General features: G+C 53.9%; 1 protein-coding gene across 7 annotated transcripts in view; it reads right to left on the bottom strand.

Annotated features, from left to right (window-relative positions):
* Positions 1–13231, bottom strand: part of EBF4 (EBF family member 4) — a 58440-nt gene that overhangs the window by 37805 nt on the left and 7404 nt on the right. For all 7 annotated transcript variants that reach the window (XR_011647268.1, XR_009183337.2, XR_011647270.1 and 4 more), the window contains exons 3-7: positions 11477–11633; positions 11263–11326; positions 11101–11156; positions 9495–9568; positions 8624–8692 (exon numbers count right to left, since the gene is read on the bottom strand). Coding sequence is in view for 2 of the 7 variants with exons in the window: in XM_058287436.2 (XP_058143419.1) it covers positions 8624–8692; positions 9495–9568; positions 11101–11156; positions 11263–11326; positions 11477–11633 (420 nt within the window). In the remaining 5 variants the exon portion in view is untranslated. The remainder of the gene's footprint in view (positions 1–8623; positions 8693–9494; positions 9569–11100; positions 11157–11262; positions 11327–11476; positions 11634–13231) is intronic.

The following is a 13231-nucleotide window of genomic DNA, read 5'->3' as shown; positions in this document are numbered from 1 at the left end:
TTTTCATTTAGTTCATTGTTTGGTTATTAGTTTTATAAACATGATTTTCAAGTTTTAAAGATGTTTAATGACGATAGTTAAATAAATAAGCTATTGCTCTGAAAAAAAAAAGATCCCATTAAGAGAATAAAAAGACAGATTGCTGACTGCGAAAAATCTTGCCAAGTGCTTATCTCATAAAAGGGCTTGTATCCACAGTATATAAAGAACTCTCAAGAATCAGTCATAAGAGAAACAACCCAATTTTTAAAAGGAGGGATTTGAAAAGACACTTCAACAAAGAAAATATATGGACAGCAAACAAGCACATGAAAAGATGCTCCATGCCAGTGTTCATTGGGGATATGCAAATTAAGAGCAAAATAAGAGACCACTACACCCCCATAAGATGGGCGACTGTTGAAAAGACAGCCAGTACCAGTCACAGCTCTCATTACTGCTGGTGCGACGTAAATGGTACAACGACCTTGGGAAACAGTTGGGCAGTTTCTCATAAATTTAAACATATGCCCACCATATGATCCAACCCTTCCACTCCTAGGTAGCTATCGAAAAGAAACAAAAGGACACAAAGACTTGCACATGAATTTTTGTATAGAGTTTAAAAACTAGAAACAACCTAAACGTTCGTCAATAGATAAACGGATAAGCACACTTGGTACATCAATACAATGGAATACCATCCAGCAATAAAAAGAAATGAACTATTGATTCATGCAATAACATGGGTGAATCTCAAAAACGTAACTATGCTGAGTAAAAGGTGCGAGACTAAAGAGTACATACTGTATGATTCCATTTATATAGAACTCTAGAAAAGCCAAGTTAACCTCTAGTGATCAAGATCAAAAGCAGAGAAGGGGAACAGACAAGGCTCTCAAGCAGTTGGGAGCCTGCCTCCCACATGGGAGGTTCCGGGTTTGGTTTCCGGTGCCTCCTGAAAAAACAAAAACAAACAAGCCAAATGTGGCTCAGTGGTTGAGCGTCAGCTTCCCACAGACGAGGTCCTGGGTTCAAGCCCCAGCCCCCAGAACCTCAAAAAAAAAAAAAGGAGATGAGATCAGCGGCTCCCTGGGATGGAGGGGGAGACTGTGGGGTGAAGGATATGTTCACACTCGCGTGAGCGTGGTGATAGCTTCATGAGTATATACATAGGTCAAAGCTTTTTCTATACTTTAAATATCTGCTTTTTATGTTTCATTAATTATGCCTCAATAAAGCTCTTTTAAACAAAGAATAAAGATGGATTCTTCTAAGTAGCCTGTTGTTAAAGGAGAAATCTTAACAGAAATTCCAATACTCGGACCTGAGTAATAATGAAAATATGAGGTATGAAAATGCGAGACACATGAAAAGCAGTATTTTATGGAAATGTCATAACCTTATATTAGGAAAGAAGAAAGGAAAAAAATTAATGAGTTAAGCAACCATATTTAGAACATAAACGCAATGGAAGGAGAGTGAGATGACAAAGATAAATGCAGGTTAATGTAACACAGAACAAGTACATAATAGAAAAAGACTGATAAGCTAAAAGTTGGGTTTTAGGAAAGTCTAATAAAAGTGAGAAAACTCTGGCAAGACTTATCAAGGAAAAAGCTAAGATGCAAACAATATCAGAAATGAAAAAAGCTGGGAAGCGGACTTGGCCCAGTGGTTAGGGCGTCCGTCTACCACATGGGAGGTCCACGGTTCAAACCCCGGGCCTCCTTGACCCGTGTGGAGCTGGCCCATGTGCAGTGCTGATGCGCGCAAGGAGTGCCCTGCCACGCAGGGGTGTCCCCCGTGTAGGGGAGTCCCACGCGCAAGGAGTGCGCCCCGCAAGGAGAGCCGCCCAGCACGAAAGAAAGTGCAGCCTGCCCAGGAATGGCGCCGCCCACACTTCCCGTGCTGCTGACGACAACAGAAGCGGACAAAGAAACAAGACGCAGCAAATAGACACAGAGACCAGACAACCGGGGGGAGGGGGGGGGGAATTAAATAAAAATAAAATAAATTAAAAAAAAAAAAAGGAAATGAAAAAAGCTAAAGGTGAGCCAGAGGGGAGCAGGTGGAGCTCAGGGGCTGAGCGCCCGCCTTGCCCGTACGAGGTCTGGGTTCAATCTCCAGAACCTCCTAACACACATATATAGAAATAAAGATACAGCCAGGACCAAAACAATAAGAGAATTTTATGAACAACTTTATGAAAAGAAATCTGAAAACTTAACCACAATGTAAAAATTCTTCTAAAAAATAATCAAGAAGAAATATAGAAGCAGATGTGGCTCAAGTGGTTGAGCTCCCACCTCCCACATGGGAGGCCCCAGGTTCAGTTCCCGGTGCCTCCTGAGAAACGAACAAGGAAGCCAGCGTAGTGCAGTGGCTGAGAGCTGGCTTTCTACATACGAGGTCCCAGGTTCAATCTCGGGCCCACGGTATCTCAAAAAACAAAACAAAACAAGAAAGGAACTGGAAAGCCTAAATAAGCCTGACCATTAAAAAAAATCGAATCATTCAGTGAACAGTACAGGAGAGAAAATACCTATCTAATTATGGAGGTTGGTATAACATTGACATAAAGGCAAAAATCTTAAATTATTAATAAATCAAATCCTACATCATATAAAAAAGATCATCATCTTTGGGCCAGCTTTGTGTTATGCTGGTAAGATTGATTTACTGCTTAAAATCACCTTATTTTATTCAATTTTTATGTAAAAAATAAAATCAATTAAAGATCAACAACAACAACAACAAAGATCAAGTTAGGTTTATACCAGGAGTAATTCAGCATTACAAATCCATTAATGGTATACATTAAAAAGCTATATTAATATCTCAATACAAATAGGGAAAAGTAATAAATGAAATTCACCATCCATAACAACTAAGCAAACTTTCTTAACCTGAGGAAGCTTAACTACCAAATAGCTACAGTCAACACCATTCTTAATGGCAAAGCAGTGGGAGCATTTTCTTTAAAATCAAGAGCAAGACAAGAACGCTCATTACCACTGCTTTTATTCAAGGCTGTACTTGAGATCCTATTGAGTGCAATAAAACAAGAAAAAGAAATGCAATATATAGGAAAAACAAAGCTATTATTGTTTATATATGATGGCTATCTAAGTAGAAACAAAACAATACAAAACAAACCTAAGGAAAAAGATCCACTTGAGAAAATCAATTGCATTTCTCTATAGCATCAAAAAAGAGTTTGAAAATATCATGGGAGATATCACTTACATTAACAACAAAATTAAATGGTACCTAGCAGTAAGCTACCCACCCACTCCCTCACCTCTTCAAGTCTTTCTTCCAAGTCCACCATCTCAATTTGGCCTGCCCTGAACACCCTACTTAAAATTGCAACCTAGTACAGTTCCTGGTACAGTAGATGGTCAATAAATACTTAAGAATGAATGAGTGAAACCCTTAAGGGTATAAGAGCTTTACTGAGAAATTATAAAACTGCATTGAAAGGCATTAAAGGGAAGTGGATTTGGCTCAACAGATAGAGCATGTGCCTCCCACATGGGAGGTCCAGGGTTCAGACCCCGGCCTCCTGACTGTGTAGAGCTGGCCCACGTGCAGTGCTGATGCGCACAAGGAGTGCCCTGCCACAAAGGGGTGTCCCTCGCGTAGAGGAGCCCCATGCGCAAGGAGTGTGCCCTGCAAGGAGAGCCGCCCTGCATGAAAAAAGTGCAGCCTGCCCAGGAGTGGCGCCGCATGAAGAGCTGATGCAGCAAGATGATGCACAAAAAGATACACAGTTTCCTGGGGCCGCCGAGGGTGCAAGAGGACACAGAAGAACACACAGCAAGTGGACACAGAGAGCAGGCAACATTGGGGAAGGGGGGAGAAAAATAAATAAAATAAATCTTAAAAAAAAATCAATAAGAAAAAAACAATTCAAAATAAAATTGGAGAAAATACTATAACATACACGTAACAGAAAAAGTAACTCAAATACCAAGAAACAAAAGATGTTCAACTTCACTAGCAATTAGGAAAATGCAAATTAAGGCCACCACAAATTGTATACCCCCTGGATTGGCAAGTGTTGCTGTGGCTATGGAGCAATGGAAACTTCCACTTTGGAAAACAGTTTGGCATTAACTTGTAAAGTTGAATATGCATATACCCTACCACCTAGCAATTTTGTTCCAAAGTTACTACCCTAACAAACTTTTGCATCTATTCAAATGAGGAGACACAAACAAGAATGTTTATAGCAGCTTTGCTCATAATACCAAAAACTAAATACAACAAGCTACAACTACAAAGACAACACAGATGACTCTTAAAAAATATAATGCTGAACTTAAAAAGGGCATTGCAGGTGTCTCACACAGTATGGTATCATGTTTGTAAAAGTAAATGTAAGTACAACTAGACAATATGTTGCTTAAGATATACAATCTGTTGGTAAATTACTTTTTAAGAAGCAAAGCCATGATCAACACATTTAGCTTAGTCTTGTGACCTTCAGGAGAAGAGCGGGCAGGGGAATGAGGCTGGGAGGCACCCAGAGGGGCCTCACTCGTGTTAATATTTTAATTGTAAGCAAATCCACAGGTGTGCATTTATTAGTATGCCTCACGCTTTCTATTACGTTTTATTTTTCTTTTGTATGCATCACTCGGGACGTCATAACTTAAAAATTTTCAAGTGCATCAAATATTTAAATGTAAAAAATGAATCCACAGGGAGCAGAAGTGGCTCACGTGGCTGAGCACCCGCCTCCCACATGGGAGGTCCTGGGTTTGGTTCCCGGTGCCTCCTGAAAAACAAAACCAAACAAAAAAAAAAAAACAAAAAAAAACAAAAAAAAAAACAAACAACAAGCAAAACAAGAGAAAAAACCAGCGCAGGGAGGCCTACGTGGCTCAGTGGTCGAGCACTGGCTTCCCACATATGGGTTCAATCCCTGGACCAGGTACCTAAAAAAAAACAAAAAACAACCATAAAAGTACTAGAGAAAAGAACCTACAGGAGACGTTTAAAAATAATCATAGAGTGAGAAAGGCCTTTTAAAATATGAAAAAACAAGAACAAAAAATGCTGGAGTCTTTAAAAGATTGGTGAATTGGGCAAATTTCACCATAAAAGAGAGAAAAAACAACAACCAAGCAGAAAAAATAATCTGCATCAATAGGCAAAGGTCTATTTCCTTGATGTATACTCTTACAAGCCAATAAGAAAAGCCAATCCTTTGTGGAAAAATTAACAAAGGATATGCACAGACTCACAGAAAAGGAAATACAAACTGACCTTAAACTCATAAAGTATGCTCAACCCTGCTCACAGTAAGAGAAACGAAATTCACTGGGATATTACCGTTCACTTATAAGACTGTGACAGATTGAAAAACACAAGGTAACCACTGCTTGCTGCTGCCATTTTTCAATCCTTGAGGATTTCGGCTCTGGACCGAAACCCTGGTGTGACGCACGACCTGCGGAGCTCGAGGCCGGTAGAGGCAGCAATTCCTCCACTTCTCCTCCAGCGACCCCGCCAGTGCCACCTCGAGGAACCCCAGCCCCAGGAACCCCGCCCCAACACCTCCTGCCGGGACAGCGCCACCCGCTGCTGGTACCTCAACTCCAGCGATTCTCCGGCTCCACCAGAACCTCCGTCGGTCTGTTCTCCATAATGTCACTCTCCCGTCCTCCCTCCTCACGCAGCTCAAGGCCCTAGTCTCCTTTTTGTAAATGGCCCCGTGCACCGCGCGGCCAATCCCTAACTCCAGATGGCTGCAGCCCTCACCTGCTCGGCCCCTGCAGCTGTGCGGCTCAGCAGGGCTGGAGAAAGGTCTCACTTTAAATGTGTGACACAGGGAAGCAGACTTGGCTCAGTGGTTAGGGCGTCCGCCTACCACACGGGAGGTCCGTGGTTCAAACCCCGGGCTTCCTGACCCGTGTGCAGCTGGCCCATGCGCAGTGCTGATGCGCGCAAGGAGTGCCGTGCCACGCAGAGGTGTCCCCCACGTAGGGGAGCCCCATGTGCAAGGAGTGTGCCCCGTAAGGAGAGCCGCCCAGAGCAAAAGAAAGTGCAGCCTGCCCAGGAATGGCGCCGCACACATGGAGAGCTGACACAAGATGACACAACAAAAACAAACACAGATTCCTGTGCTGCTGATAAGGATAGAAGCAGTCACAGAAGAACACACAGCAAATGGACACAGAGAGCAGATAACTGGGGAGGGGGGGGCAGGGGAAGGGGAGAGAAATAAATAATAAAAAATAAATCTTAAAATAAATAAATGTGTGGCACACACCCCAGCTGGGCCCCTGCTGCTGGGTGGCAATCGTGACATTTCTCCTGGGCAACTATTTCCTGCCCTTTCAGCTACTGGAGACCCTGCTTCCAACTTCCCCGAGAAAACAAGGCAGTCAGAAGCAGAGGGCCACAAGCTTCCCGGAAAACAAGGCAGTCAGAAGCAGAGGGCCACAAGCTCCCCCGCGGGTCTCCGCTCCCCTGCGCTGTGCCCCTTGTCTTCCCTGTTGCCGCTCCCCCGGCCCCTCCCTGCTCCAGGCCACCCCCCGCCACGCCACTCCAGCACTCTCTTCTCTCTCGACCATCACTTTCCCCTTCTCTACTGGATCTTTCTCATCAGCGTACGGACAAATTAGATATTTTCCCTTGGCCTTACATTGTGCTCCAACTACCACTCCCCTTCTCTCACCACTTTAGTGTCAAACTCAAACAGGACCCCGGCTTTGCTGCCTCTCGACTCTCTGGCACAGGGGTCTCTGGGACCCCTGCCCCCTCCACTCCTCTGACATGCCACCGAGGGCCTCCACCTTGCCGAGCCAGTGGTCCAGCCTTGGTCTCTCTGTTCCATCCGTCAACAGCGTCTGACGCAGGCGACTGCTGCGTCCTCCCTGGCACGTGCTCTCAGCTGGTCCTCCAGGCCCCGCGTTCGCCAGGTTTCCCTCTCTCTCGCTGGCCATGCTCCTTTGCTGGGCCATATCTCCCTGACCCCCAGGTGCTGGACACCCGGGCCTCAGCTCCCAGACCTCTTCAGCAGCTCTCATTTGCAGGGTGACTCCACCCGCTCAGATTCTCCTGGAGCTCCGGCCTCCGATTCTCAGCTGCTTTCTCAACATCTGCCCCTGCGTGTTTAGCAAGCACCTTGAACTCGTGAATTCCTCCCTCCAACCTGCCACTCCTGAAACCCGCCTCCTCTGAATGGGAACCCATCCTTCCAGTCGCTCAGGCCAGAAACCTTGGAGATTTCCTGGACCGCCCTGTTTCCCCACCTTTCTCTTCCTGTCACTCATCTCCCTGTTTCCTAGGTTGACTTCAAGCACATCGATCTTCTCAAACCTGCACTGGCTGCCCGGCCCTCAGAGCAAAGCTCGAGACCTCGGGGAGGTCCACAAGGCCCCGCACGGCCCCCGCCCCATTACTCCTCCTCCGTCACCTCCCCTGGGGCTCCCCTCGCCCGGCCGCCTGGGCTCTCCTCCCTGAACACAGCGGGCTCACCTGCCAGGGCCTGTCACACACAGCGGCCCCGCTGAGAACACGCCTGTCCTGGACGTGCACGCGGCTCAGGCCCCACTTCCACAGGTGCCGCCCCCTTTCCAGCAAGGCCTTTCTTAACCACTTAGCAGGGCCACACGCCCTCCCGGGCACCCGAGCCTTCCTGCAAGCGTTACTTTTCTCTTTGTCCTGCTCACGCTGCACATTTTATTAATTCAATTAGCATACGTCTACCTCCCCTACCAGAACGTAAGCCTGTGACCAAGGGCTTTTTGTGTATTTTGAGGACTGCTGCATCCACAGTACACGGAACGCGCTGGCACAGAGGAGGTGCTTGCAAACGGTGTCCTGGAGGAACGACGACACACTGGCCGGCTCGGGGGGCGGCATCTGACAGGTGTGGCAGGGACGCCAGTGGGCACAACCTCTACCGAGGGCAAGCTGGCATCCGCTACCACACCTACAGAGGCACGTGTCCTTGGACCGCATTTCTACTTCCAGTAATACCCTTTAGATAACTTCAAACGGGTGTGAAATGACACAGGAAAGGGTTGTGTATTTGGAGGGGACCAAATGGTGAGAGAGACTTGTTGCTATTAACCCCTTAAAACTTGAATTTTGAGCCGCGTGAACGATCTATCTGTTAAAAGGAGAATAAGGTGGAAGTTTACGTTCCAATATGGAGTGAGCTCGACGACACGGAAAACCTAACGTGCGAGGGAATGAGTGCAGCAGGTTACACACCGGGGTGGGAGGAAATACTTTTCACTATTTATCCCTTTGTACCTTTTGAGTTTTATACCTTATATATGCACTTCCTTTTCAAAAAGAAACAGGGTAATTTAAAAAATAGAATAACGGTAGTGGCGGGAGAATGCCTTTTTCCATAAATCACGCAGACACTCCTGGGACGGAAAGCTGCCGTGTTTCCCCACTTGAAGGAGACGGACTTCCAGGGAACCAAGTCAAGTGGCGCAGAGAGGGGACAGGCCGAGCTCGGGGCTTCCCGGGCTGCCACGCAGTCCCCGCCGCCCTCCTGCGGGCTCTCTCGGCCGCTGCGTCCTGCAGGGCCGCCCCTCCTAAGCCCAGCCCCCGCCTCAGGGCCGCAGCGGCTTCTGAGCAGGCCCCAGCCCGCCCGGCCCCCTCCCCGTACCTGTCAATGATGACCGGGTCGGAGGGCGTCTCGTTGCGGTTGCCGCAGCTCTTCCGGTCACAGCAACGGCTGAAGGACAGATGAGGAGGCGTGAGGGAGAGGAGATGACGTGGGGGCCCCTCCACCAGCACAGCCCAGGGTCGGAAGGTGACGTCCTATCTCAGGGCTCGGGACCCCCGGGCCAGACGGGCGCCCAGGGGCCACGGGGAGGAAGGCGGCGGGTTCTTCTCAGGGACCTGGGACCCGGCCCTGGGGATCAGGTTGGCGAGGAAACCCTGTCCCCACGGCGAGTCGCCCCTGGGGTCCAGGAAGGGCCGGCTGCAGCCCTGGGGGGCCTCCCCCTGGTGCACCCTTCTTCCAGGCTTGCCCACCTCTAAAAGAGCTCAGGCTGAAGCCGAGGCCCAGGCGCCATCAGCCCACCAGCACCCAGCACCCAGCACCCAGGCTAAGAAACGCGACCAGGGTCCCCGCAGCCCTGGCGTGCCCCTTGGGGGTCCCGGCTCCAGTCTTCAGCACCGTGTCCTCCTTTACACAGAAGGGAGACGCTGCCTACAGACGCCCGGGGGGTCCCGGGGGAGAAGGCCCCCCGCAGCCAAGCTCCCTGCGGCTGAGCTCAGGCGCTGCCCCCCAGTGCCCGCCCCCAGCCTCATTAGTGAGGCGCAGGCTCCCGGGGGCGCAGGACGCCTCTCACCAAACACGAGGAGCCGCACAAACAGGCCCCGCTAATGGGGCCTCAGGGACCCCTCCTCGGCCCCCCGGGCCCCGGCCTCGCTCCTCCCGGCTCCCTGGGGTCCCCCCAGGAGCAGCCGCAGGGGCGGGCGCAGCGACGGGAGGCTGGCAGGAGCCCTTGGCAACCCCACGGTGGCCTCACCTGCACATGATCTCGTGTGTGAGCAGCACGCGGCACATTTCGGGGTTCTTGTCCTGCCCCTCATAGATGATGGCCTGGGGGGGCACAGACTGGCCTGGGGAAAGGCTCCCCTCCAGCCCAGGGCCTGTGGCTCTACCCGGCCAGGAGCAGGGGCTCCAGCCGCAGCCAGAGGGGCGGTGCTCAGGCCCCTCCACACCCGCCCGTCCACCAGCGACCCTCGTCTCCTGCCCGGCCTGGGTGGAGGCTGCAGGGGGCCCTGCTGTGTGGGGCGGCCCGGGCAGCCACAGCGGAACCCATCACCCTAGTCAGACTCGAGCAGACCCACACGCTCTGCACACTCAGTGCTTCACAAACGCTTGGGGAGGGATGGGAGGGGGTAAGGAGGGAAGGAGAGGGAGGGGGAGGAGGAAGAGGAGGAGGGGGAGGGGTGAGGAGGAAGAGGAGGAGGGAGGGAGAGGGGAGGGAGGGGGAGAGAAGGGGGAAGGAAGGGGAGGGGTTAGGAGGGAAGGGGAGGGGGGAGGAGGAGGAAGAGGAGGAGGGGGAGGGGTGAGGAGGGGGGAGAGAAGGGGAGGGAGAGGGAGGGGAGGGGTGAGGGGTGAGGAGTGAGGGGAGTGAGGGAAGGAGGAAGGAGGGGTGGAGGGAGGGGAGGGGAGGGGAAGGGAGGGGGAGAAGAGGGGGAGGGAGGGGAGGGGATGGGAGGGGTGAGGACGGAGGGGAAGGATAGAGGATGGAGGGAGGAGGGGGGAGAGGGAGGAGGGGGAGAGGGAGGGGGAGGGAGGGGAAGAGGAAGAGGAGGAGGGAGGGGGAGGGGAGGGAGGAGGAGAGAAGGAGGAGGGAGGGGGGAGAGGGTAAGAGAAGGGGGAGGGAGGGGGAGGGGTGAGGTTAGGGATGAGGAGGGAGGGAGAGGGGAGGGGTGAGGAGGGAGGGGAGGGGGTAAGAAGGGAAGGGGAGGATAGGGAGGGTAGGAGGAGGGAGGGGTGGAGGGAGGGGGAGGGGAGGAAGGGGTGAGGAGGGGAGGGGAGGGAGGGGAGGGGCAAGGGGGGAGGGAAGGGCGGGGAGAAGAGGGGGAGGGAGGGGAGAGGAAGGATAGAGGATGGAGAGGGAGGGGGGGAGAGGGAGGGGGGCCCCTGTCCTCAGCTCCGCCCTCCAGGCTGGTCCCCTCCCCTTCCCCTCAGCAGGAGCTGAGGGCGCAGCACTGGCTCTGGCCGCCCAGGCCCCTCCTGCACCCCTCGTGTCCCCTCCGCTGGGGGCGCCGCCGCGCTGGAAGGCCTGGGAGTCATGCCCCAGGAGGGGTCCCGGCCCTCCTGCCTGATGACCCAAGCGGGACCCCGGCTTCCCGCCCTGGGCCAGCTCCTTCCTCCTCACAGCTCCCCTTGCCTTGGCGGGGGCCCCATCCTTCCCAGCCCTGCCCCTGCCCGTGCGCCGAGCCCCCCCAGGCCCGTGCCCCCGAGTTCCGGGGCCAGGACGGGCTCTGCCGGGCACTAGGACGGGCTCTCGGCACAGGTGCCGCCTTCCCAGTCTGGCACGGGCGGCGCCTGCTCCTGCCGGGCCAGGGCGGGCGCGGGGGGCTCCCGGAGCTGGGGGCCGGGCGCCCTGGGCTGCTCACCTGCTTGGACATGGAGTCGATGAGGCGCACGTAGAGGTCCTGCTCGGTCCGGAGCCCTAAGGGTGGGGGGAGCTGTGGTCTCGGGGGGCTGGACCCGCCCTCGCCCCGTGGCCACACCTGCGGTGCAGCAGGCCCAGGCTTCGGGGCGGGGGCTCCGCTCACCATTGCTGTACACCAGCCAGAGGCGGTAGTGGATCCCATTGTTGGTCTTCTCGGCTCCGTGCTCCTGCAGGGCGGGACGGGGCGCTGCGGGGGCCTCTCGGGGAGCCGCCGCCCTCCCTGCTTCGCCCACGCCCTGCTTTCTCCGTCTGCTCACACGTGCGTCCCGGCGGGGCGCACCTCCCACCCCTGCCCGCCCAGCCGGCCCCAGCCTCACCCGCTCCTTTTCCACGAAGTCCACAAAGGCCGTGCGCTCCACCTCCACGGGCTGCCCGTGCCGGTCGTACATGGCTAGCACGAAGTGGAAGAAGTTGGATTTCCTGAGGTTGGAAGGGGGCTGCTTCTCGAAATGTGCGCGTGCCAGGCCCCCACCACTGTGGGGAGAGAGGGAGCTGGGAAACCACGGAGCGGCTGCAGCAACAGGGCTGGGAGCCCCAGCCGGGCAGGGGGCTGCAGGGGACCCTCGCCAGGCCTGCTCGGGGCCTCTCTCCTGGGGCCCAAGATTAGAAAGGATGAGCTCCAAAACCAAATGCACAAACCAGAGGCTCCTGTGGGCGCCCACGGCACCCTGAGGGCACTGAGGAGCAGCTGGGGGTGCTGGGGCAGCTTGCCACAGTCCCTCGGGCCCTGGGCGCATTTCCACGGGCCTGAGGCATTGCCTGGGAAGGCGTCACATTGGCTCAGGTCACCGGTGGGCACAGTCTAGACCTGGGCTGTACCCCCAGGAAGAGGGACCTGCCCCGAGGCTGGGAGGAAGACAGCAGGGGGCCTTCTGTCACCAGGAGCCACTGCCAGAGGGAAGGCAGGGCCACGGCCTGTCCACCACACTTTCCGGACTCCAGTGATAGACCAAAGATTGAGTGGGGTTGGCACGAAACGCTGGACAGCAAAAGCGGTAGGTGGCCCCCAAAAGATACCACTAGAGCAAAAACTGCAGAAGCGGTGGAGGAAAAAAGTTAACTCTTTGTGAGAGGTGAGGGGAAGCCTTCCTGGAGACGGTGGCCTTTTCCTGGGCCTTGAGGAACGAATGGGAGCTGAGCAGGTGGAGGAGGCAAAAGGGCAGAGCAAACAGCTCGGGAAATGGCTCTGGTGTGAGGGCTGGTGCCCTGAGCCCCACGTTTCCAAGAGGAAAGAGAGGAGAGAAAAAGCTGCATTGGTAAGTGACCAGGCGAGGCCACGAAAGCCAGGCCCAGGCGTGGGGCCCTGGCCACACAGCGCTTGGGACACGCAACGTCAAAGCCACACAGGGATCTGCATGTGGCCCCCACGTGGCCCCCGCAACCCGGCCCCCGGTGCCTCCTCCCACGCTTTACCAGGGCCGGGCTGTCGGTCAGCGGAAGGGGACAGAAGCCACAGGCCACGACTCCGGGGTTGGCCTCTGCTCTCAGATTGTCCCCTCGGGAGAAGCCAGCTGCCCAGCGGCCACTGGGAGAAGCTGGAGCCTCCCGCCAGCAGCCGGCACCACCGCCGGCCTCTGTCCAGCTTTTGGTGGCTGCAGCCCCCGGGGCACGTGGGGCCAGGCTGGCCCTGCCTTCCCTGGATTTCACCGTCAGGACTGTGCGGGGCAAGCTTGCTGTTTTCACCTGCTAAATCTTGAGGCAGTTTTTTTATGCAGCAAGAGAGCACTTTTGTTGAGGATCGCAGGAGGTGGTTTAGAGCTATATACCCCAGAAAAAAACCGTTCTTAAACTCAATCCAGCCCTACGGGCATGGACTCATTGTTATGACTTCGCGATGCGGGGACTCCAGTTTCGTTATGACCCAACTCAGTCAGCTGGGGTCTTAATTCTATCACTGGAGTCTTTTCTACAAACAGAATGAAATTCAGGCAGAGAGAGAGAAAGCCACGGGGAGCCAGGCTGAAGGTCAGCGGAATCCTGACGAGAAGGTGGGGCCAGGAGAGGCTGCCACGTGCACGGCCAGTGACAGGAGCCAGGGCCAGGGCCCGCGGCAGCCGGCCCCAGAACGCTGG

The sequence above is a fragment of the Dasypus novemcinctus genome, chromosome 24 (assembly GCF_030445035.2).
Source record: "Dasypus novemcinctus isolate mDasNov1 chromosome 24, mDasNov1.1.hap2, whole genome shotgun sequence".
NCBI lineage: Eukaryota > Metazoa > Chordata > Mammalia > Cingulata > Dasypodidae > Dasypus > Dasypus novemcinctus.
This window is presented reverse-complemented; position numbering and strand designations above follow the sequence as displayed.